The following is a 24,715-nucleotide window of genomic DNA, read 5'->3' as shown; positions in this document are numbered from 1 at the left end:
CACTTGGCTATAGGGCGAAAATTCTTGGCTTAGGTTTTCAAGCCTTTACACTTGCCGGTTCATGGAGAATCAAATAATGAGCTCCAGGTACATATAGAATTATTAATTGATCGAGACTACACATGTGTGTACAAATTTAATGAGTAATAAATGCAATTAAACTACATATATATAATGAAGAAACCAGTTTAACATCAACAGACACACTTAAATTTAGCATCTGGTGGATGATGATAGTCATTCATACAGCACAAAATAAAGGTTCAACAATAAGAATATTTAATACGACGTTTGGGCGTATTATGTACACAAACTCGGAGCAATGCCTTGTTTTTCTTTTTTTTTTTTTTTTCCAGTAGAGCTAAAACTGTACTTAATTGCTATATATAATTAGTATGCATATTCTAGTTACTATATATAACATAATAATATTGACTTCAATTCCACAGGTGAATATCGCAGTTACTGGAGGCAGACGTTGAAACATAGTCGTCCTGAGGCACCATTTCCTGCTTCGTGGATCCATTTGGAAGCACAGTAGTAGCAACATGTTGTTCATCAGCCACGCTGCAGGTTTCCTTGGAAGCCTGATCTTGATCTTGACTCATGAGTTGAGAAGCAACAAATTTGTCAAGCACTCTCCAATCCGTGACTTGGTCCATCACTACTGCTTGCTCAATATTGCTACCATAAAGCAAGTGAAGTTGTTGCTGAATGCGTTCAGATGAATAGGACTGCAAAGCACTAGTACTACTAGTTCCATTATTGTTGTTGTTGTTTTCGGCGTAGGCATAGGGTGCAATAACGGGGCTGCCGCAACTCAAAACTTGATTAGGGCTCTCAAGGTGTGGAAGTTGGAGAAAAGCATCATGGGTGTTGTATTGGAATTGATGAAGCTCGTGCTTGCAGGGATAGTGAGTGGATGGAGATCCTTGCATGAAGGGAAGTTGATCATCATAGTCTACCACGTTGCGTAGCGTGGGCATCCGCTTCTTGAAGACTCTGCACACAACCCAGCCATCTTCCTGATTGGAGTCAAGACGATACTCGTGCATGATCCAGTTTGATTTGAGGCCATTGGGAGCTCGTCCTTTGTAGAACACAAGAGTCTTTCTCATACCAACGAGGCAATGGCTTGAGCTTGAGTATATGGCTTTGTCTCTTCCCGTGGCTTTCCAGAATCCTGCCTTTGTAGCTCTATTGGTGCGAGTCCCTGTTGGGTACTTCTTATCTTTATGGCTAAAGAAGTACCATTCATTTTCATCATCGCTTCCTATTTTGCATATTTCTGCATGCATCTCACTCCAGTTATAATTCATTTCTATCTACTAATGTATGTTAGTGGTTCTCATACGTACCTTGAAGATCCCATGGCTCAATTTTATAGAGATCCACATCTTTTATCACATCCAGATCAATCCTTTTCGAAGCTATCTTTTTCCTCAGGTAGTAATCAACAAGTTCTTCATCCGTAGGATGGAACCGAAACCCAGGAGGAACATGTGAAAATGCGTTCATTTCAAACCTCCTGCATTTCAATAAATCATATCACTTCCGTTAGTTGTAAAATTTCAGCAAATTTTCTGTGTATTAATGTGTTATTAGCCACGTAATTTAATTTGTGTTTATTAATGTGTTATTTTACATATTTTTAAATTGTATTATATATTTTAACATGTATTTTATATAAGTGATTGATTATTGATAATTTTTTTTTTTTTGCAAATAATAACATGATGTACATATGTATATACGTATTGTGTGGTAGATTTCACAGGAATATGTTAAATTCTGTAATAACAGTTTTAAAATAAAGATGAAGAACAGCAACAGCTAGTAGTGTTGACTGTATTTGATAGGGTTTAATTCGAAGGACTCTTCTGATGGCTGAATTCGATTTGTGCTTACAAGTTAGAAGTTTAACAAAGAGGAAAAAAGATATGACAGTAGTGTTGAATGGAAGTTCACGGTTAAAAATTGAAATAAAAAAAAAAAGTTCAACAACAGCAAAGGACAAGAAAATGAAGAATAGAAGATAATAACATATATAATTGTTGATAATTGATGTTCCCCTTTAGATACTGTTGCTATATACAAACACTATAGAATTAATATAGAAGGATGGAAAAATCAACCGTAAACAATTACGGCCTCGTCAGCTAATAAAATTTCTCCAAAACATACAACTCCATTAGATTTAGGGTTTGATTATATAGCATCAAATATTTACCCTATTTGAAGCCAACCCTACAGCAAAATTGGTAGAGCACTCAAGCATTTCACGCACGTACGTAATGGCTTACAGCATAGTTTGCTAAAATCCCTAAGAGAAGAGGCGATGTTACTGACTTAAGAACTGATGACTGATCATTCAAACATATATAAAAACGGTTTGGGAAAATCTAATGATCATGGCATCTATCACAGGCAGATAAACTAAAGCTAGCATGGTTGTTTTGCGGTCGAATGAATAAGCAAAGAGATCAATATCTGTCGGGTGCAAATTAAAGCCAGAACAAAGGGAATAATAAATAAATAAATAAAAAGCTGAAGTAAAGCACATGAATCACGGTAGGTGTAGAACACACAAATTCCAACCGAAACACACAGATCGAAGTCATGTCAAAGATTTTAATTATGTCATGTTTTCATCAGTCTTTTATTGTTGTCTCTTTTTGTTTTTTGGACTTATGCTGGTTGACTTGAATTATTAAAAGAAACAAACCAGTAATATTTTCTCTCGTCATGCCTTAAGAATATAGATAGAGATACTCACATAATAATATGCTAAAGTAGATATGCATTATATATAATAATGAGAACAAGTTTAAAGAACAACCTTAGCTTGATATATCTTGCACCTAAGAACTCCAAGTAGAATCGCTGTACGTAGATCTGTTGTATATGAAATTAACCAAACTTTTCTTGTACGTGGTATAACTTGATGGGATATTTCTCTATCGATAAGAATCCTTTTAAATCAATATATATAACCCAAGTCTTTGTAAGAGCTACTTCCAGAAATTGCACCAAAAAACAGCAATGGAATGAACAGGATGGGGACAAGAGAACAGAAAAAGTGGTAATTAATGAGAGCAACTAAAAGTGATCCTCGGGAATTGAAGTGGATCACGGCCTTGTGCACTCAAGAATGATGGAGGTGATGAGATAGATCCCGAGGATCCTTAGCTTCAAAAAGAGAAGTAAAAGGAAAAAGAAAGAAAGGTTGGTTCGTTCAGGGAATGGGAGAATGAAGAAGAGGTAGGGTTAAATAGGAAGTAAAACACCAAGAAACAAATATATAAATTTAAGGAATAAAGAATGATCCCTCTCAAAAGTTTTTCTCTCTCCTTATCGATGTATTGAGTTGGAGCTAGATTACTGGAAAAGCTTTCAGTTCATAAAAGTGTGGCGCTAGAGAGAGAGAGAGGAATCTCTCTCCACCCACCAGCAATTGATGGTGACGAGAAAAGAATGATGTGGTGTTAACGTTTCAGAGGGCCAGCATGGGACCCCAGAAAGAGAATGAAGAGATTATAGATGATATAATAAACAATAATGAGAGAGAGTGAAAGAGAATGAATATATATGATCCATGTAGCATAGCATAGATCAACTCATCAAATGCTGAACCACGAATGCACATTTTCTTTTCTAATAAAAGGGACCAAGTGTTGATATATTCAGACATGTGAGCGAATAAAATTCAGTTGATGATATGCTGAAATTTTCCCAATATCTAATCATCAATGGAGTTTTATTTCTCTTCATCATTACTACCCATTTTATTTCATCTCACTTTAAACAAAGTTTTGGGTTTAAATTATGTGAACATCTAAATTAAACAAATTCTCAGCAACTAGGATTTAATACATTCAATTAAATAAAGAATAAGCATGCAGTTTATAAAAAAAATGCTGGACATCCTCCCTGGCATCAAAATTTCAAAAAACCTTGCGTTTTTTAACATTTTTACATCGCATTTGGTGTATAAGATCACATTTTGATTTATATATTTATTTATTGTTCAGCATGCCTTCTTTTTTGTTTAGTATTTGTTATAATAATTGCAACACAGGTACTATATATGATGTACAGTTCTTCTAGATGGATCACAAATCACAATAATGCTTTATCCTTAAATAAATGCTAAAAATATGCAGTATATAATTTTTTAGTAGTAATTATAAATGAAATTGTAAAAGGGAAGATTCATCATACCAATTAAACAAAAAGGTAACAAACTTCTAGTACACTCATCATCAACATTAAAGTTAATTTGTCTCAAATTCCGTGTTGAGCATTTTTTTTTTGGGGAACTCTTTATTTATATGTATGCGTTGCTGAGTAGCATATCCCATATATAATATATGCTCCTTCTTCTGATATAGTATTAACCTAATATTGTTAATTTATATCCTAATAAGCATTACTTGATTATTGTTGATCAAAGTTCTCTAATATAATTTAGTTAGGCTTGATAATTATAATTATTAGCATATACTACCAGCCTTCCAGTGATTGGACGTTGCATTAGCTAGCTAGCAGCTTGTTATATGTTGAGTGTGGTGTGTTACATTATATTGACATATTTATGTGCATTGCGGCATGAGGATGAGGAAAAAAAAGCGCAAATAAATTAGTGAGAGACAAGACAAGAAAGAAGAAAGAGGAGTATAGTATATAGTATTTATTATTTAAGGGTTTAGTAAAATAATAATTGGTTTTCAGTTGGAGCAACCGCACGCGGCCTCTGGTTGGTTGGTCCGCAATATAGTATATAAAAAATTAAGCCTTTTATTAAATTGTATAATTAAATAAAAAAATAATTTAAATAATAAATAATTATATAAATTATTTTGTATTTGAATTTTTAGTTTTAAAAATATTTATTTATTAAAATATGATAAAAAATAGTACTATTAAAAGAGAAGTCATTTTTTTAACTTTTTTATAAGTTTTTAAATAATTTCTTAGAAAATTACAATTTGGTTTTAAAAATTACACCAGACATTAATACTACTACTTTTTATAAGTCAAAAGCTGAAAATATTTACTTTTAAAGCTTTCCAAACGGGTCCGAAATCTCTAAAGTGGTCTTTTAGATTCGATTTATGCAATAATTTGATTCTTGAAATTTTAATTGCACTAATTTAAACCTCTAGATTAGTCCCTCAACTAATTTCTAACATGAGTCAACAGCCAAACTGTCGATGTGGCACCACTACTGTCACGTGGCATCATCACTCACTTCACCTCATCATCATCTTCTTTTTCATCTCTCTCTCCCTCTTCTTTTTCCACCCTCCACCACCTCTCCCTCTCCTTCTCACCTTTCACCACTTTCTGTTACAAGTTTCTTTGTCATATACTATCTCCTCCGATCTCCTTCCCTTTTCTTTCACTTCCACTGCCACAGCACCTGTCACCACTCCCATTCCCTCACTCTCTGACTAACTTCACTCCTAAACTCTCTTCAATCTGTCCTAAAAATTGCGTTTGCTCCTCACTCTTAGTTTCCTTAATAATGGCTTCAACCTCTTGAAAAAGTAACAAAATAATTATAACAATTCAAACAAAATCTTATACTTACTCACTCCCATTACTTACTCATGTGCTATTTAAATTTAAAATTGTTAGGTCTTAGTTTCGATTGCCAATGGCGCCGAGCCGTCGATGTGCTATAGCACTCCGGTGCCAATCGTCACTATTGCATCCACCGAAAATCAGCTTATTGTTCAGGCTCTCCACGGCGTTAAGATCGTAGCTAACGTTGTCGTCTCTGATGTTGCTGACTTCTCTCTCTCTCTCTCTCTCTTTCTCTTTCTCTCCATATTGGATTGAAAATTGTTATGAGCTGTGATTGTCATGTTTAGTGACCAAATTGGTGAATATGTTTGGTACTGTGTGCCATTGTAATTAGAAAATTCTTTTTTAATATGTGTGTATTTTGTGTGTAAGGAGGTATTCCCAATCAGTGAAAGAGATTAGAGAAGATAGTGCGGTGGCAGAGGGACTTGCAACAGGAGGTGGTGAAGGATGGAAAGGAGAGAAAAATGAGAAGGAGAGGGAGTGGTGATGAAAGGTGCGGGAAGAAGAGGGAGAGAGGGATGAGAAAGAGAATGATAATTATCTGGGCTGAGTGATGATGCCACGTGATAGTAATAATGCCACATCAGTAGTTCGACTGTTGACTCACACTGAAAATAGACTGAGGGACTAGTATGTTGTCCGGAGTTTAATTGAAATTTCAGAGGTTAAATTGGTGTACGGGCTGAATCTGAAAGATCACTTTAAAAATTTAGTCGCAATAACTCACCTGCTATCACATGAAACTGTTTTTGAATTGCTGACATATGTTATTTAGTTTAATAAAAGATTCAATTTATTTTATATAAATAATTTTAAAAAAAATAAATTGGATAAATCAAATAACTATTTTTTAAGAATTATTTTTTATTTTTTCATATTATTTTTAAATGATTAATTTCGTACATTTTTTCATTCTTCTTCTAAAATTCTTTTTTTAAATTTATCTTTTATTTCTTTTATTTATTTAATTCTTGTGAAATATCATGTATATAGATTGTTTGAAAAATAAAGTTTGATATTCTGAAAAAAAATCTCACGTCTTTTTATTTGTATAAAAATCGCAAAGCAAAAAAAATAATATATATTTTTAGGACAAAAGTACTAACTTTATTTGTAATGGCTTAAATTTGAAAAGTAATTACAACACAATCAATTTTTATGTTAATCCTAACAATAAAGATGTGAATGCAAAGATTTTTAAAATTGTTGTGCAACATCCAATCAATCTCATCTTCAACATCAAATAGTGTAATAAAATGAACAGTATTTATTAAATGATTTTCATAATTCATAAAGAATTGAATAAAAACAAAAATTAAAAATACATTTAAAATAAGAAATTAGATTAAGAAATCTAAATAAGAAGAACATACTCAATTAAAAGTTTGAGATTAGTTTTGAAAAATTAGAAGAGAATGAATTTTAAGAGCATAATAAAAAAGAAAAGAGTAAAAATAACTATTTAGTCTAACTTAAATCGTATTTTTAATTAAACCATTTGTATAAAATAAATCAATTTTTTTTATCAAACTAAATAATAATACATGTTAGCAATGCAAAATCAATTTCGTGTGAAATTGACTGCACCTGAATTTTTACCATAAAAAAATGCTAAGAGTCCAAGTTTTTGACCAACCCAGTATAACCAAATTATTAAAAATAAAAATTTATTACTCAAGCATTACTCTCTCTTTTATTCCGTTCATTCTCTCTCTCTTAACGAATAATGACTCACTCTCGACACCTCGTTTTTCCTTCTCTTTCAATTTCTTACTACATTGTGTTGGATTTTTGGTGCATTTTATTTAGAATTTTATGTTTAATTACATCTTTTTTTTAGAATTTTTCAATTTATAATGCAGTGCTTATAAAATTGGATCTGAGTTTTTGTTAAATACACAAATCTTCGATGATGATAATGAAAAATTATAGTAGAAATGAGCTAAATTAATATGAATTGGATGTTTATTTTTTATTGAATGTAATTGAAGATGTATGCATGACTTTTTTTAATGATTCTGACAAATTAGCATAAACTATTAGAATATTAATTTTGATTACTCGTGTTATTATTCTATGCCCAATATTTTTGTGTTATTTATATATTTTTTTGTTCTTTTGTTCTTGATTCTGATTATTTATGATTGACCTTAATTTTCCTTATTTAAGTTGTTGTATGATAAATTATTGTTGTTCTATGATTCTGATATTTGTTTTATATGTGTGACTTTTGTGTTATATATGTTAACAAAAATATATGTTATGCTTAAATATTTTTATCCTGCAAAGAAGCAAATTAAAATTTGATATTCCCTTTTATATGATGATTTATTTAACGTGTTTTCAATTCTCTCAATTAAACTTTTTTTTAGGATTTAAATTTAGTAGATTATTTATCAATAGTGGAGCAATGTTTAAACCTTTATCATGGATAAAGTATGAATTTAATTTGAAAATTCAATGGGATCAAAGATAAATTTATAAACAAAGAGAAATAAAAATATTTGTAATGTTGTCATATAAGAGATATTTGGATTATTTTTTTTATTATTTTAGTAAGATAGGAATATAGGATGATGGATTTGGCACATGTTAAAATAAAATAGAAAATGAGCATTAATTTAATACATCTCATAATTGTTGTGATGAGAAAAAAATTATTGTTTTATGTTTTAAATTTTTTGTGCTAATCATAACAATTTTTATACTATGCAACGAAGATAATAACAAAATGAAAGATTTAAGAAAATTCTTAGTTTTTATGCTAAACAAAAATATTTATTGTAAGCAGTTTTAGATTTTAAAAGATTTTTAAATTTAAAGATAAAAGTGTTTTGAGGGGAGATGAGAGTAGAAAAAAATGTTTTAGTTTGAAGAAGAAAACTATAGCATGCATTTTTTGAGTTATGTGTTAGTGGAGCACGTGTCATGTGTTTTATTTTGAGTGTTTTTAGTTGGGGTTATGTTAATAAGTGACCAATAACTTTTTTGAACATGAATAACAGATTTTAAAATTGGTCTAATTCAAGTAAAACACATTGCACTCTAAATTATTTACTTAAATCTTAATATTAGAATAAACATTTGTATATCTAATGAATTAAATATTCGATATATCCATTATTTATATTGTTTAATATTTTTATTATGGATTTATACTTTTTCTTTTAGTTTAGTTATAGTTTAGCCAACTTGATTGTATTCAATTAACAAAAGAATTTGTACATCTAACATCATTATATAATATATGAAAAATGTTAATTATATTTTAAATTTTTAGTTTTTAGTCAGTTTTTATTTAAATAATATTATTTAATTAATTTAAATATTCATTTTTATAGAGAATTTTTTGTGTTTTTAAAAAAGTTACTTATTTTTTAGTTTTTTTTCTCTTTTTAAAGACAGAATGATGGACAATTTTTAAAAAATACCTAATTGCACCAATAATATATGACTCTTTAATTAATTTGCTTCCTTTGTTCCTAAAAATAGTAAGTAGGAGGGTGGAGGGAAAGGAAAAGGGTTGGCTTACTTGTGTGTATGTATGAGTATGGCAAAGAACGGAGTGAATTGAAGCAAACGTCTAATACGTGATCCATGTGTCATCTTGGCCCCACCCTAAAACCTTCCATGCATCAAGATCACGCTTTCCACAAGTTTAGTTATATGTTTTTTGCTTCAGGAATTACATGAGAATAATGAGACGGTAACTATAATGATGGAATGAGAAAGTGGAGAGGCAGCACCATAGGTAGGTAGAGTGAGTGAGAGTCCTCCTCGTCCTTATATATACATAATCATTCTTGATATACACACATTATTGTTTCTGTTCCCCACGCACGGTTAACCAAGGATCGCCACTTCTCTCTGCTTATCTATTCTAGCTATGTCAAACTTCCACATTTGCTTCATTTTGGACCGTACCCCTGTGATCTTATCCTTGCAACCAAGTTTATTTTTTTTTTAATCTCATCATCATTATTTCTTCTGCATTTTTTTATACACATTATTCAAATATGTATTTATTTTCCATTCCACTTTTAACAATGGCGAAATGAAGGAATGATGTAGAAACTCTAAAAGTAAGAGGGTATATATGAAGTAAAGGTTGGGCAATATTATGAGTACAAATTAAAGTAGACCATACGCCAAATACGTAAAGTACATAAATAAATAAATATTTATGTATACATCAAGAGAAAGAGTGAAGAGACCACTCCTTAATTACCAGCTGTGCATTCAAAGCAATTCCACTTTAAGTTTTGCTGCTCAACGCCAAAGATTCTGCAACTCAAATGTTAGTTATGTCTTATGACTCTCTCCCTCATCAATAAGTAAAAAGTAAAAGATAATTGAAAATAGATCTTAAAACTTGTTCCCTGTTATTTTATTAGTTGATTATAGATCAAAAAATATTTTCCTGATAAAATTTAAACAAAAATTAGAAATGAGGCTGGATTATTAGAAGCAGCTCAAAATAAACCAGGACAGCGATGAGTGTCAGTTTGATTCGGTTTATTTCAGTTGAAAAAAGTACATGCGCGTTATTAACACGCCTCATCTCTAACTATAGTAGTATTAATCAAATTATCACTGTCACTTTTGAAAAATAAAAATGATTAGATGAGGACACGCGACACCAGGGGCCACACCCTCTATATACGACTATACCTCGCTACCTCACTACTCTCTGCAGCAACTTTTTCACTATTCTCTTTTAGTAATTCACTTGGTAATTGATAGGTGTATATTTTCCCTTTCAGTTAATATAAACAATTTGCAACCATCTGTCTATATAGTATGTATTTTTTGGCTAATATATTACCAATATAAAGCTACTTTAATTTGTTCATGATAAATGTTCCATAACAGATTTGACATTATTATTTCACAAAGCGCACGTAATATAGATCCCACTTAATTCCATGTCACCTAAGATAATGTAAATGGATTATATATCTTTACATTATTATTGCACCACAAAATGCTTTTTTGCACTCATTATTATTGATTGATGCTATTTCATCCAATGACCAATAGTAGTCGAGGTTCATGAAGAACTGTATGTAATGAATCCATCTGTATATAGTGAATAAATTTGTACAGTAGTCATAACTAATAATTTTAGACAATATAATCATCCCAATGCATGCATTCTCCATTTTAATAGTCCAATCGAACTACTGTGTTGTCAAAAACATTGCACATGATCATAATAGTGAAAACTTCTTCTATTACTCACTTCTTCCCTTAAACTAAATTTATTCTTCTTTATTGGTTTAATATGCTGTGAGTACTGACTAATATAATTAATTACTTAAATACCATTTTTCTTCCTAATTTATGCTTGTTTTGAGTAATTGCGATGCCAAAGGTAGTAGAAAATGAAATAAACGAAGAAATAAAGTAATAGTGTCACTAGTGTGAACAGAGGTACAGACTACATATGATGATCTTTGGATTTTGTGTCCCCTCAATAATAATACTGTCAATTATAACAAGAATAATAAGATTAAGAAATGGGAACAAATAAAGTTGAGACAGTAGTGGAGTTTGGTACATATATGATTACCCTCTTACTCCATTACATCCTCAAAAATTGAAATTTACAATCATGAGTATACTACTGCAGAGAACCATCTCCTAGGGGTTTTAGTTGTATTTAATTTAAAGATGTACATGTAACAAGTTGCAATCAGTTCTCTCTTAAGCAAAAACCAAGACACACAACACAATAACTTATCCGACAAGAGTTCGATTTTTGGGTGAAAGATCCAATGATTCTTATATATGGTCCGGCTCAAATTGTTCTTGACCCTTGTTTCAAACAAGTCTTGTAAATCCTGACCAAAAAAACAAAAAAAAAAAGACAAGTCTTGTAAGTTGTAACGGCTGAGGCATTGGTTTGGTTAAGGGACAATATATAATGCTTCTTAATATTCTGCATCTGGATTCGAGTTTTGGCAATGGCCAAATAGTAGATAAAATCTTCAAATGTGTGTAGCAGGAAATATGTGTAAATTTATGATGCTTAAGATTGAAAACTGTTTCAATCCATTTAAAAAGAGTCTTATATCACTTTTAGAAGAGGTTTTCCTTCGACCAAACTCTATGGTGCTTAATAACATCCACCGGTACTTACATAAACCATTCCAGTAATAAAGAAAACGAGTTCTTTTCTAAGAAAGAAGTAAAACTAAGTAGTAGTATTACCCTCGAGAGTATTAAGAGTTGAAGAAAACAGTTGTTTTCTTTTTTGGTATCAAGAAAACATAAGTTAAATACCAGACCCAAGCAATGGCTCAAAACCATATGCAGGGCATAACAACAGCATACATAAAAAAAAAACACCCCAAGATAGCCTAAAGATGTAAAATCCGGTCAATTAATGGCTAATTAACTCATAAATAATAATTTATTCTAGAAAGCCAAAAATGTGATTTTTAGGTCTTAATATGATAGAGGAGATTGAGACGAGAATTTTGATACAAATTTTATAGAAATCGGACCAAGATTAGACCGAACAAGCCAAACCGAACAAACTGGACCCATAGTGGGCCCTTGACCCAACATAACTAAACCTAATAAACCCTAAAACAGCATACTTTCTCCTCTCTAAACTCTCATTCACGTTGAAATAGTAAAAGAGAAGGGAAGAACACTCTCTCAAGTTCTATCTCTTCTTTGATCTTCAAACCACTATAACTTTTGATCTAGAGCTCCGATTGCCGTACCGTTTGTGGCCACGCGTTCACCGCGAAGAGCTCTACAAAACTCACTACTTTATTTTTGAGGTAAGTCACGAAATTATTTCAGTTCTTCATCCCTAAATTTCGAATTTTATGGAGAAATGTGTTGAGATTTTGGGTTCTTTGATGTTATAGGACCCAACTCTCTTGAAGGAGAAGAGTAATCATGTCTCCTTGAACCTTGGGTATAGTAAGATTCTCAACCCTAGTATAATTTGTTGTTTTATGATGCTTGGGTACTGAGATATTGTGTTTGGGTATGATAATTGTGGCTTAGGTAGCGTGTATGTGAATATTAGAGCTTGATTGGGATTTTGAAAAGCTTGAATAAGGGTTTTGGTGTGCAAAAATCTATTTTTGGAGGTGTTAAGACCTTGAGAGCTTGTGGACAAGTGATTTGGAAGTGCTCCGGTTGAGCATGGGAAATCGGCTAAGGTATGGTCTCAGTTTCTTGTATCTAAAATGTAATGTGGTATGAAAACTTATGCTAGAGGTCCTAAGATAGGCATTAAATTATTGATGTTGTTGAATGGTTGAGATATATGATGTGGTCATATGATTATGAAAATTGTGTTAGGATTTGGTTGAATTAGTCCCACATTGCTTAGGATAGCAAATGGAGTAGGTGGCCTAGGCTATAAATATGAGGCTAAGTTCTCCATTTGTTTTTACACCAGTCAGGAACACTTTAAGCTTGTATCTGATTTTTTCTTTTCCTCTCTACTCTTTGATTAGAGAGTGTTGTGAGATATAGTTAGATATTTGCTTTGAGAGAGTGTGGGTGTACTGGGGTGCCGATGTTAGAGAGAAAGAAGTCTATGTGTTGTAACAATTTTCACATAGTGATATTCTCTGGTTGTCATTTGACAACGACCGTGGTTTTTTCTCCGGTAATTGGAGTTTCCACGTTAAATTCTTGTGTTGTGATTGTGTCTATTTTATTTCTCTGTCAAAGGTGTTTTCTCAAGGGAGAATGGTGTATTATTCCCAACAAATAGTATCAGAGCTTCGGTTTGGTGGGATTTATTCTTAGTATGCTCTGTGGTTGCAGCCTAGTCTGACCTTCCACATCAGAAAAGAATTTTGTCTTGTGCCTTGAGGTTGATCTTTAGTTGCTGTTGTTGTTGCTGGAAGGCAGTGTGACATTGTGAGAGTGCAGTTTGGAAAGGTTCTGGCTAAGGAAAGACTTGGTATTTAAGTGTGTCCATTGTGACCCACCTCTCTTTCCTGGGGACTCTTCTTAATGCACGGTCTACAGTTGAGTTATACTATTCCAGTATATGGTTGCAACAATGTCAGGATATTCAAGTGATGTGAAGCTTGAAATAGAGAAATTTGATGGAAGAATCAATTTTGGCTTGTGGCAAATACAAGTTAAGGATGTGTTGATACAATCAGGTTTGCACAAGGTATTGAAGACAAGAAGTATCCTCATGGTATTACCGCACTGCCATGGATAAGGATAAGTTGTGGCAATCGGGTCCACAATTGCACACGGGCATTGGTTGGCGTTGAGATGCAAGGTGTGTGGCGGAGTTAGGTCGATGGCTGAAGAACTTTCAGGAAAAGCCAATTTGGAAGTTGCACCATGAATTTTCAGCAAGGTTTCGATCTGTACCAAGGAGAAATGCTTGGAGTGGTCTAATTTCAAGTGAGTATACTTTCATGGTGGAGTATGATAGTTCTCTGAACTATGATTGTCGGTATAGACAATGGCAGCAAAGAATTGTCGATGTTGACAATGAAAGCTGAAGATGTGTGACTATTTCAATCAAGGTGGAGATTGTTAGGATTTGGTTGAATTAGTCCCACATTGCTTAGGATAGCAAATGGAGTGGGTGGCCTAGGCTATAAATATGAGGCTAAGTTCTCCATTTGTTTTTGCACCAGTCAGAAACACTTTAAGCTTGTATATGATTTTTTCTTTTCCTCTGTACTCTTTGATTAGAGAGTGTTGTGAGGTGTAGTTAGATATTTGCTTTGAGAGAGTGTGGGTGTACTGGGGTGCCAGTGTTAGAGAGAAAGAAGTCTATGTGTTGTAACAATTTTCACATAGTGATATTCTCTGGTTGTCATTTGACAACGGCCGTGGTTTTTTCTCCGGTAATTGGAGTTTCCATGTTAAATTCTTGTGTTGTGATTGTGTCTATTTTATTTCTCTGTCAAAGGTGTTTTCTCAAGGGGGAATGGTATATTATTCCCAACAAATTGATGCCTTGATGGTGTGATATATGAGAAAATGCATGTTGTGATATATGCTTGATGAATGGTTGAGGTTGATTTGTGGGTGAAACCATGTTGATGGTGAGTATGATATCGATTATGTATAATGATGGTTGATTGAAAATTGTATTATTGGAATTGGGATGAGGAAGGATATATGACATGTTAATGTATTTGTAATTTAGCCATTTGATTGAGATGTGTTAAAATAGTTGGATGGTGGTTTTGTGATTTTGATAAAAATGTTAATGTATGAGTTGAGGAGGCTTGAGGTTAATTTTTGGGTATATTTTGATTGATTTCAAAAGGGGTTAAAATTGGTATATTTTGGTTGATTTTGAAAAGGGATGAAATTGATTTGTTTTGAAAATGGCACTTTGTGGTTTTGTATGAAAATATGGTTTTTGAGCATACTTTGACGGGACATAACTTAGACTCTAAATCTCCGTTTTGGGCCAAACTTATTTAGAAATAAAATTGGATCTGGGATGTTCATGCCGTTCAAAGAACGGGCAAAAAATGATTTAAAATGAAGAAGTTATATCCGTCGAAAGATTGGGGGTTGAATCTGTAAATTCTGCATCTTTTAACTTAGAAAAAATTTTTGGCAAACAGCATCCACGTGTAGGCGTGACCGATGCGTACGCATCGGTGTGCTGCAACAGATGCCTAGCCATTTTTCTGAGAGTTGTGCCAGTTTTGTGCGTGAGACACAAACGCACCCACGCGTACACGTGGCCGACGCATACGCGTCATTTGACTGTTTTTCCATCCACACGTGCGCGTGGGCGACGCATACGCGTCGATGAACTTTGTGGCTATCCATGCGTGCGCGTGGAGGACGCGTACGCGTGGTCTTGTTTTCATTCCAAAGTTGATTTTTGAGTTTTAAAAGCCAAATTTCATACTTCTAAGCCTCCGATCTCACTCCTTATGCCTTAAATCTTTATGATACGCCTAGCAATGAGAAAGGAGCTAGGGAATGTGGTAACTTGTGAATGAAGCAAGGGGAAAAGTTATGATCAGTAATGATCAAAGATGATTATATGATATACGGATGATGGCGGTGGAAGTGTTGTATGTGCCATGAGCCAACGGGATGTGTTTATTGATAAATTGGCTGGTTTTGGATTGAACTATGAGACGGATGGCTGAGTTATTACCGAGTTACGGTGGAGCCATTATTAATTATGGCCGAGTATAAATGCATATATGCTATTGAATGAAATATGAATGTTGCACTTCCACTATCTGAGATACGAGTTTTTTTGGATGAAAGCAGTGGCCAGCCACCATGTGCTCCATGTGGAGACTCGATGCTCTGCTGACCCTATGTCGTAAGTGTGGCCAGATACTGTAAAAGTTCCGGATGAGCTCGCCCCCGTGAATATACACCAGTGAGGGTGTTGGATATGGATTATGATTATGATCATGATGATGATTAAGGATAACTCGAGTTGGGGATGCACGATAGAGGGACAGTCCAATGGTTAGCTACCAGGACTTGTCGGGTTGGCTATATAGCCGACAGATGATATCATCAGCTATTAGGATAGGCATACATCACATGCATACTATGTGAATTGTTTGAGATTGCTTATTTGACTGCATATTACTTGCTAATTGTCTAAATGCCTTATCTATTCCTATTTATATATCTCTTATTTGATATAACTGTGTGTGCCATTTTATACTCCTGCTGGTGGTTGGGAGGTCTGAAGGAATTGGAAAGGAAAGTATTAGTTAGACTGAAGAATCCTTAGTCAGTTGCCATTTATGGTTTAGTCTGTTTATAAGTTTTGAATTTATCTCGTGGAAGTTCTAGGATTGCCTTTGGGTTTCCCAAGACATTACATGTTAGATATGTGGGCACTGTTACCATACTGAGAACCTCCGGTTCTCACCTATGCGGATTTTGTAGTTTTCAAATGCAGAACGAGAGGCTTCTCGCTGAAGCATGCTGGAGACTTCTGGATTAGCAAAGATCCTTGTTCTCGGGACTTTATTTTGGTTTATATGTTTTGTTTAGATACTTTTATCTCCACCAAATAATACAAACTGTGATGACTCTTCTTAGAAGAGATTTTGGAGAATATGTTTTCTGTATTTATGTCCCTTTGGGTTTTCTTAGGGTTTCTTATTTTATTTACATGTATATATTGTTATGCTCGGACCGGTTATCTTCGCAATCGAATTTTGAGCTTTGATATTTCTATTTTTGACACTCCTTTGTATACAGTGACAGACCCAAAAAATTTATGTTGGGGGAGGGGCAAAAATAATACACATTACTATTAAAAGATATATTAATTTAAATTTAAAAATATAAAAATACACATTAATTATTCAAATAAAAAAATAAAAAATTACATTAGCTGCTAACTTTCTTCGCTTCAAATCTTGAAGGTACTTCTCTTCTTGTTTTCATATTTTGAAAATGTTGAATAATTGTTTCATTATCAACTTGATTGAATGTCTCTCTTTCTATATATGTAACCAAACAATCATTCAACCACTCATCTCCCATTCGATTATGAAGTCGACTCTTTATGATATTCATAGCAGAAAAGGTTCTCTCAACTGATGCCGTTGCCACAAGTAGAATCAAAGCTAATTTCAATAGAAAAAATACCAATGGATAAACAACATGCTTTTTTGTCTCAACTAATTTTTGAGATAGTCCACTGATTCCATTTATATTTGAGAATTGATCATCAAGACGCATATCCAATATAAAATTCTCAAGTTGACTATCAAGTGCCAAAAGATGAGTAGAAGAGAATTCATGTGGATAAAATTCAGCTAAACGAAGCAACTTCTCCTTATCAAATGCAAAAAATGAGTCAATTGGATTCAAACAAGCTATACAAAGAAGTAACTCGGTATTTACCTCTGTAAAACGATTGTTGAGCTCTTGAAGTTGTCTATCAACCACTTGATAAAATAATTCAACTTGAAAATGATGCAAGTTTGAGACTTTTTGGATTTTGCACCTTGATCTTTCTTGTGTTACAAATATGTCATTCATATTTGGAACAAGAATATTGTGACTATCACAAAATACTGAAACTTCATTGAGCAAAGAGGACCAACCATCGTCTCTTATACTTTGCAATTGTTGTTTGGACACTTTAACCAATGTCATAGCATTTATAATATCTTGATAACTTCTTTGTAGAGCTTGAGACAACTCATTAGTAACTCCTAATATACTTTTCATCAAATGTAAATTGAATACAAATTCAAAAGATTGAATATGATTCAATAATTGACATGCTTCAGCTCTTTGTTCAGGATTATTTCCATCTTCCTCAATCACTTCAAGAACTTCTACCACGGAAGAAAAAATAGAAATCAAGCTAAGTATTGTACCATAGTGTGAGCCCCATCGAGTATCACCTGCCCTTTTCAATGTTGTTTCTTGATTTAAGCCACGCCCACTAGAAACATCTCCGTTTTGTAATGCAACAATTGTCTTTTGCATTTGACTTTCACGAAGCATGTCTTTACGTTTACAAGAAGCTCCAACAATATTGCACAAACTAGCAAGAAAATTAAAAAGTAGTGCAATTTTAACCTATTTCTTTGCAACAACCACAAGTGCTAATTGAAGTTGGTAAGCAAAACAATGAACATAAAAAGCACAAGCATTTTCTTTCAAGATCAAACTTTTTAAGCTATTAAATTCTCCCTGCATATTACTAGCTCCATCATAACCTTGTCCACGTATTCTTGCTAAGCTTAAACTATGCTTTGCTAATAAAGATTCCAAAGCTACTTTTAACGATAATGCATTGTGCTAGAAACATGGACAAGGCCAAGAAATTGCTCCATTACAATCCCTTCTTTATTCACATAACGCAAACAAACAGCCATTTGCTCTTTAACAGAAATGTCTCGAGCTTCATCAACTAAAACAGCAAATAAATCATCTCCAAGATCATCAATAATAACTTTAGTAGTTTCACTTGCAGCAGCTCTAACAATATCTTTTTGAATTTTAGGTGCTACTAGTTTAAGATTTTCACGAGCATTTTTGAAAACACGATCAATATCTGTATTATGTTGAGAAAGAAAGTCAAGAAGCTCCAAAAAATTACATTGATTGTTTGAATTGTGCGATTCATCATCACCACAAAAAGCCAATCTTTGTTGCAATAAGAACCTAATGCACTCAATTGTTGCTGTTAAGTGAGTTCGGTAATCTTTTTTAGCTTGATCTGAATGCTTTTGAAAAAAAACTTCAATATGTTGCTTTTGCTTCATGAGTGCTTTACATTTTCTTCGAGCTTGATTATGAGCACTATCATGATTTCCAACATGTGTTTGTAATTGCTCCTTCTTTTTCCAATTTGAAAAACCCTCTTTTACAAAAGTATCACCACTCGCACCATCAGGTTTCATAAGATAGCAACAGAGACAAAAGACATCATCTTTTGAAATACTATATTTCAACCAATTGCGAAATTCATCAAACCAATCAGCATTAAATCTACGGAGAGAAGTTCCAAAATATGTTTGTGGAAAATCATGTTCTCTTGGTTGACAAGGACCTTTTTGCAAATAAGCTCGTCTAACTTCATCCCTGTCATTTGGATCATAATTTGAAATTTTGGGTCGTTGTCCAGGATCAGCTACCAGACTTTACACATTGAATTCTAAGAACTTCTTTTTATTAAAAGAGACTAATGGAGTGACTTCAGATTCTAGTGGTAGCTTTCTTTTGAAATATTTTTCCATTACTATTTCTAAATATATATATATATATATTCTAAATTAGTAAATGGATCAATTCACTTTAAAAATTTATATGCAATATAATTACATATAATAGAATAGAACGAAAGATAAATACATAAATAATAAGAATCACTAAATTGAGAATAAAATAAAATATATAAATTCATGAAGAGAATAAAAAATAGATTAATATCTAAATTATAATTATTTGAATTAAAATTTACAATTGAAAATATAAAAAAGATAAACAATGAAATTGAAAGATACGTAGAGTCATAGAGAGCTATATAAAACAAAATAGAAAATTTAAAATTTACCTTTTGATGAAGCGAAGATGACGACTAGATAAAGAATAGAAAAAGAAGATTGAAAATATGAAACTAAGAAAAGGGTTTAAGAGAATAAATGAGTGATAGCTAGAATTTGAGAATAGAAGAAGACTAGGGCTTGTTTGGGTGAGCTTTTAAGAAAAGATCTTTTTTTGAGTTATCTTTTTTTAAAAGATCTTATAGAGAAGTAAAAGTAATTTTATGTTTGGATATCTCATGTAAAAAGGTCTTTTTATCTATCAATTATGTTTGGGTATAGTACTTTTTGTTTATTTATTACATGAAAAATATCTTTTTTTTAAGGAAAAAAGATCTTTTAAAAAAAGATGTAAATTACAGCTTCTCAAAAAAGATCTTTTTTTTATTTTACTAGTGCTTTTACTTTTACTATTAGAAATTTACCAAACACATTAAAAAATAAAAAAAGATCTTTTTTTATTGAAAAAAGATCTTTTTTTAACAAAATAATAGCGTCCAAATATGCACTAAATATAATTAGGTTAATTAATAATCAAAATAATAAAAATTGCTATTTTTAAAACAAAAAAATATATTTTAAATTAATAAATTGATCAATTGACTTTAGAAATTTATATGCGATATAATTACATATAATAAAATACAACGAAAGATAAACAAATAAATAATAAGGATCACTAAATTGAGAATAAAATAAAATATATAAATTCATGAAGAGAATAAAAAATAGATTAATACCTAAATTATAATTATTTGAATTAAACTTTGTAATTGAAAATATAAAAAAGATAAACAATGAAATTGAAAGATACATAGAGTCATAGAGAGCTATATAAAACAAAAATAAAAAATTTAAAATTTACCTTTTGATGAAGCGAAGATGACGACTAGATAAAGAATAGAAAAAGAAGATTGAAAATATGAAACTAAGAAAAGGGTTTAAGAGAATAAATGAGTGACGGCTAGAATTTGAGAATAGAAGAAGATTAAATATAATTAGGTTAATTAATAGTCAAAATAATAAAAAGATAAAATGAATTTGGGACTTTTAATAATTGGGCTTAGTTTATTTATAGTAGGGTCATTTAAAATTTAAAATGAGGGCATATTATATTATATATATATATAAAAAAATTTTATTTAAAATTATCAAATCAGAGTGGGGCCATGATGCTTGGGTCCGTGGCTGTTTGTATATATATATTATCTTGCATTAGCTTATTCCTTTATTTGTTACGTTCTCGATCGGAGTGTTGTACTTTCGAGTTACGATTTTGTGTTACTCCTTTTTTTCAAAGGCTGTTAGTTATAATCATTTTTTTCACACTACTATACGTACTAAATTTTTATTTTTAGAGATCGTAATATCTTATCATCAAAGGAAAGCACCTGCTTGTGTTTGTCAAATCTATTGCTATGTTTACTATCTACTAACTAGCCAAGATAGAATTGTCTATAGTGGAGAAACTTAGAACTGGTTCTTAAAGGACCTAGGCTGTATATTTCAATTTAATATTTTTTATTGGCACCATATAAAATAGTGTAAATTTGTAAAATGTTGCTTTAAAATTATGCTAATTACAAAAGGACCCGTTGGATTAAGTAAAAAATTAATGACTTAGACAATTTTTTTAACATAATATTTAAAAAATATTAAAATATTTTTTATGTAATAATTTAAAAATTACTATAATATTTTTATAGAAATAAATAACAAAAGATATTAGATAAATAAATTCATTTTATATTCAAATTTCACCAAATATTTTTTTTCCTTTTTATGTTTTCTTTCTTTTTTTCCAACTGATTTTTATTGTGGCAATAAACAATTGAATCAATTTTGGTTGAACTTAATTATTAAAATAACTTAGTTATGTAGTACTTTTATAATTAAGTCAAATTAAATTAGTGTAAACTCAACAAAATAAAATAAAATACTTGCATATATCTTCACTTCATATTTTTTGTGCTTTTCGTAGCACATAAATTTTTGTTAGAAAATACAAAAACTTATTAATATAGTATACAAATTTTTGAAGCATAGCATAAAAAATTTTTAATAACAAACTTATTGGTATAATATAAAAATTTTGGTATATAGCATAAAATTTTTTACTACGAATATATTTAATTAGTTGAATGAGTCAATATTATTGATATGTATTTAACGGAATAAAATTTTTGTTGAGTTCACTTTAAGAGACTAAATAACTTTTTTGACATTAATTTTAAAGAGACAAAAATGTCCTCATAATTCATATTTAGCATACTAATATACCTAATAATAATAATTTTAAAAAGACTAAATTACCTTTACATGATTAATTAATATTGATTGTATTAGAAATAAAAATTTTATATATAAAAAAGACTAAAATAGTTTTATACTTAACTTTTAAAAGACTAAACTAAATTTTTAAGATAAATCATAAACGACTAAATACCTTTTTATAATAAAATTTGTTTAATTATATTAAAAATTATAAATCTCAATTTTTAAACAGACTAAAACATCCCTATATGTTCAAGAGAATAAAGCATTATTTAAAGATTAATTAAAAAAAATCTAAATGAATACCATCATAAGACTATATTATATTATTTAGTTGTATTAAAAATTGAAAATTTGAATATAATTTTAAAAATAAAAAAATATTCTTTCCTTGTTTTACTCATAATTTTCGAAATTTTGCATTAAATTAGTCAAAGATTTTCAAAATCATATCTTTAACTTTTAAAAAGTTAAAATAATTTTTTAGAATTAATTTTAGAAGCCTAAAATACTCTTTTATAATAAAGGTTATTTAATTACATTAAAAATTATAATTTAAAAAAACTAAAATGCCTCCTTAATGTAATTTTAGATTCATATTTTTTTATTGGATTATTAAATTATACCAACATTTAAAAAAAAAATAAAGACTGCTGAGGGTCAATGATTCACATAAATAAAAATTATTAATCGTTTGAGCGTATAAAATTTTGCATATAAAATTATAATATGTTGTCTACGTCACCAAACTTTTGGTTCTCATGAGTTATGATTAAAATTAGATTTATATGATAAAAAAAATTAAAAACCTGTATTTATGCAAAAATCCCAATATTATCACCAATTCTATTATTTATCTTGGTCCTTTAAACACCTAAAGATACTTTCACCATGCTAGAAAGCTCCAGCAAAGTTACCTGCGCCATGTGCGGACAAGACAAACGAAGATTATAGACTGTGTTTGGTTAGTGTCTTTTAAACATGTAGACACATATATAAATATACAAAGATATATAAACATAAAAATACACAAATTTTATAATATATTTGGTAATAATATACAAAACACCGCTTTTTAATTTCTATATGGTTCGCTGGGTGGTGTTGAACCACGTTATGGGAAGGAGGGGTGTTGCTCAGATGGGTGGTGTCAGGTTACACAGAAATCGGACCGTGGGTGTTGGTGCAAGCAACTCGGACCGTGCGAGATGATGCTCCGCGACAACACGGACCCTGCGACATGTGAGAGATGAATGTGCTGAACAAAGCGGACCCTGCGACATGTGTGATTCAAGACGGACGGTCCGTGTTGTGGGCTCCCTGGACACGCGTCGTGCAACCGTCACTCCCCAAGGCGGTGCCCTGATTGCCAACATATGCATGTAGTGGGACTCCCATCATCCGAGTTCTCACTATCAGCCTTCACCCCCAACCTCCAAACTCCATTCTTCTTCTTCGTTCAACTGGGTAGTGGCTGTGTTTGTTGAAGAAATAAGGAAAATGCCGAAAAAATATAAAACCAAAGATGTTGATCGTCCTGAGCTTCATATTAGACACTATCTCAGCCATTCTGATTATGTAAGTTTATTTAATATTTTGTTAAATTTTTATAATTATAAATATTATTCTTATAATTTAGTTTTTCTTGTTGTTATTAGGATCTGAACTTAAAAATATAGATAGAACGGTTAGAATAATTTATTTTATTTTTTTTAATTTTTTTCTGAAATTTTGTTATTATTTAATTTTTAAAATTATTATTGTAATGCGCTGAATTTTTATTTTTATTATTGTTACATGAGATCAGAAAATATAATGGTGTAGTTAGAATTTATTTATGTAAGACAGACAGGTTTTTTTTTTAAAATTGTTTAAATGTTTTTAATATATTTATTAGTGGGTGAAGTGAGAATTAATTTTATTTAAACCGGTGTATGTATAAATAAAATTTTTTCACAGGACGTTAATTTTTTATTTTGTTTAATTTTATCTAGTTAGGATAAAATTCTTTATGGAATTTTTTTTTTAGTTTTTTAATTTTTGTAGTTATCTAGTGAAATATTGAAATATCATTGTAGTTGTCAGTAATTGAATGTGAGTATGAAAAAAAAATTCATGGTTACTATTATTTTTTTTAATAGATATTTAGTTTGATTTCGCTAATAATAATCATGATTGGTAGGATATTAATTATTCATAACTGTTGTTATTAGAATGTGAATTTAGAAATATAATGAGAATGATTATTAGTTTTTTTGTAGAATTTATATATATGTGTTTAACTTTACTTAAGTAGTAGTTAGTAGATACTTAAAAATACAAATTATAGTGTTATATTTAGAAAAATTGGATTCTACTGCGAATAAATAAATATCCAGCATGTTGTCATATTTTTGTGAATTGATTAGGAATGTATTTATTAGTTGATGTCATTAAGAGTTAGTTTTGAGAAATCTCAAGGATCAGGGAAATTTTTGTTGTAAGTATTTGTTTTATGTTGACTTAGTCAAAGAATTTATGAATGTTCTGTAGCTTCCAGTAAGATGTGTTGTTGAGTTAGTTGTGCAATTTTTGCCTAATGATTTGTTTTTGTAATTAATTTCTTGTCGCCAAGTAGTGAGTTAGAATTGGTTAATTAGTTGACTGATAATTTGTGATCTTTCTTTGTAGGAATTAAGAATGTTGACGTGTAACCATCCACTTCCTCCTGATCGATACGACTATAGGGTTGAGGAGTGTTTACGGGTTACTGGATTTTACCATGCATCGCAAATTGGTGTAGTACAGTGCCAGAAAGCACTTGTGAACGCTCTAATCGAACGGTGGCACCC

General features: G+C 31.2%; 2 protein-coding genes across 2 annotated transcripts; both read right to left on the bottom strand.

Moving 5' to 3' along the window:
• Positions 1–96: 96 nt before the first annotated feature.
• Positions 97–3,230, bottom strand: LOC107488212 (NAC domain-containing protein 7-like). Its single transcript, XM_021142226.2, has 3 exons — positions 2,840–3,230; positions 1,359–1,528; positions 97–1,288 (listed from the first exon to the last, which is right to left on the bottom strand). The coding sequence occupies exons 2-3, from the start codon at positions 1,516–1,518 to the stop codon at positions 438–440; spliced, it is 1,011 nt and encodes a 336-aa protein (XP_020997885.1). The 5' UTR covers positions 1,519–1,528; positions 2,840–3,230; the 3' UTR covers positions 97–437.
• A 13,705-nt stretch (positions 3,231–16,935) lies between these two features.
• LOC107488114 (uncharacterized) lies at positions 16,936–18,066 on the bottom strand. Its single transcript, XM_016108809.1, has one exon. It carries the CDS (start codon positions 18,064–18,066, stop codon positions 16,936–16,938), a length of 1,131 nt encoding a protein of 376 aa, XP_015964295.1.
• Positions 18,067–24,715: the final 6,649 nt, after the last annotated feature.

This window comes from Arachis duranensis, chromosome 5, assembly GCF_000817695.3.
Source record: "Arachis duranensis cultivar V14167 chromosome 5, aradu.V14167.gnm2.J7QH, whole genome shotgun sequence".
NCBI lineage: Eukaryota > Viridiplantae > Streptophyta > Magnoliopsida > Fabales > Fabaceae > Arachis > Arachis duranensis.
Note: the sequence above shows the minus strand (reverse complement) of the source record. Positions and strands in the feature narration are given on the sequence as shown.

Bases quoted from the DNA above. Each gene is read 5' to 3' on its own strand.
- LOC107488212 (XM_021142226.2), bottom strand. From the start codon at position 1,518: ATGAACGCATTTTCACATGTTCCTCCTGGGTTTCGGTTCCATCCTACG. The intron at 1,289-1,358 runs GTACGTATGAGA...AGATGCATGCAG, and splicing joins TGAGCCATGGGATCTTCAAG to AAATATGCAAAATAGGAAGC.
- LOC107488114 (XM_016108809.1), bottom strand. From the start codon at position 18,066: ATGCTTCGTGAAAGTCAAATGCAAAAGACAATTGTTGCATTACAAAAC.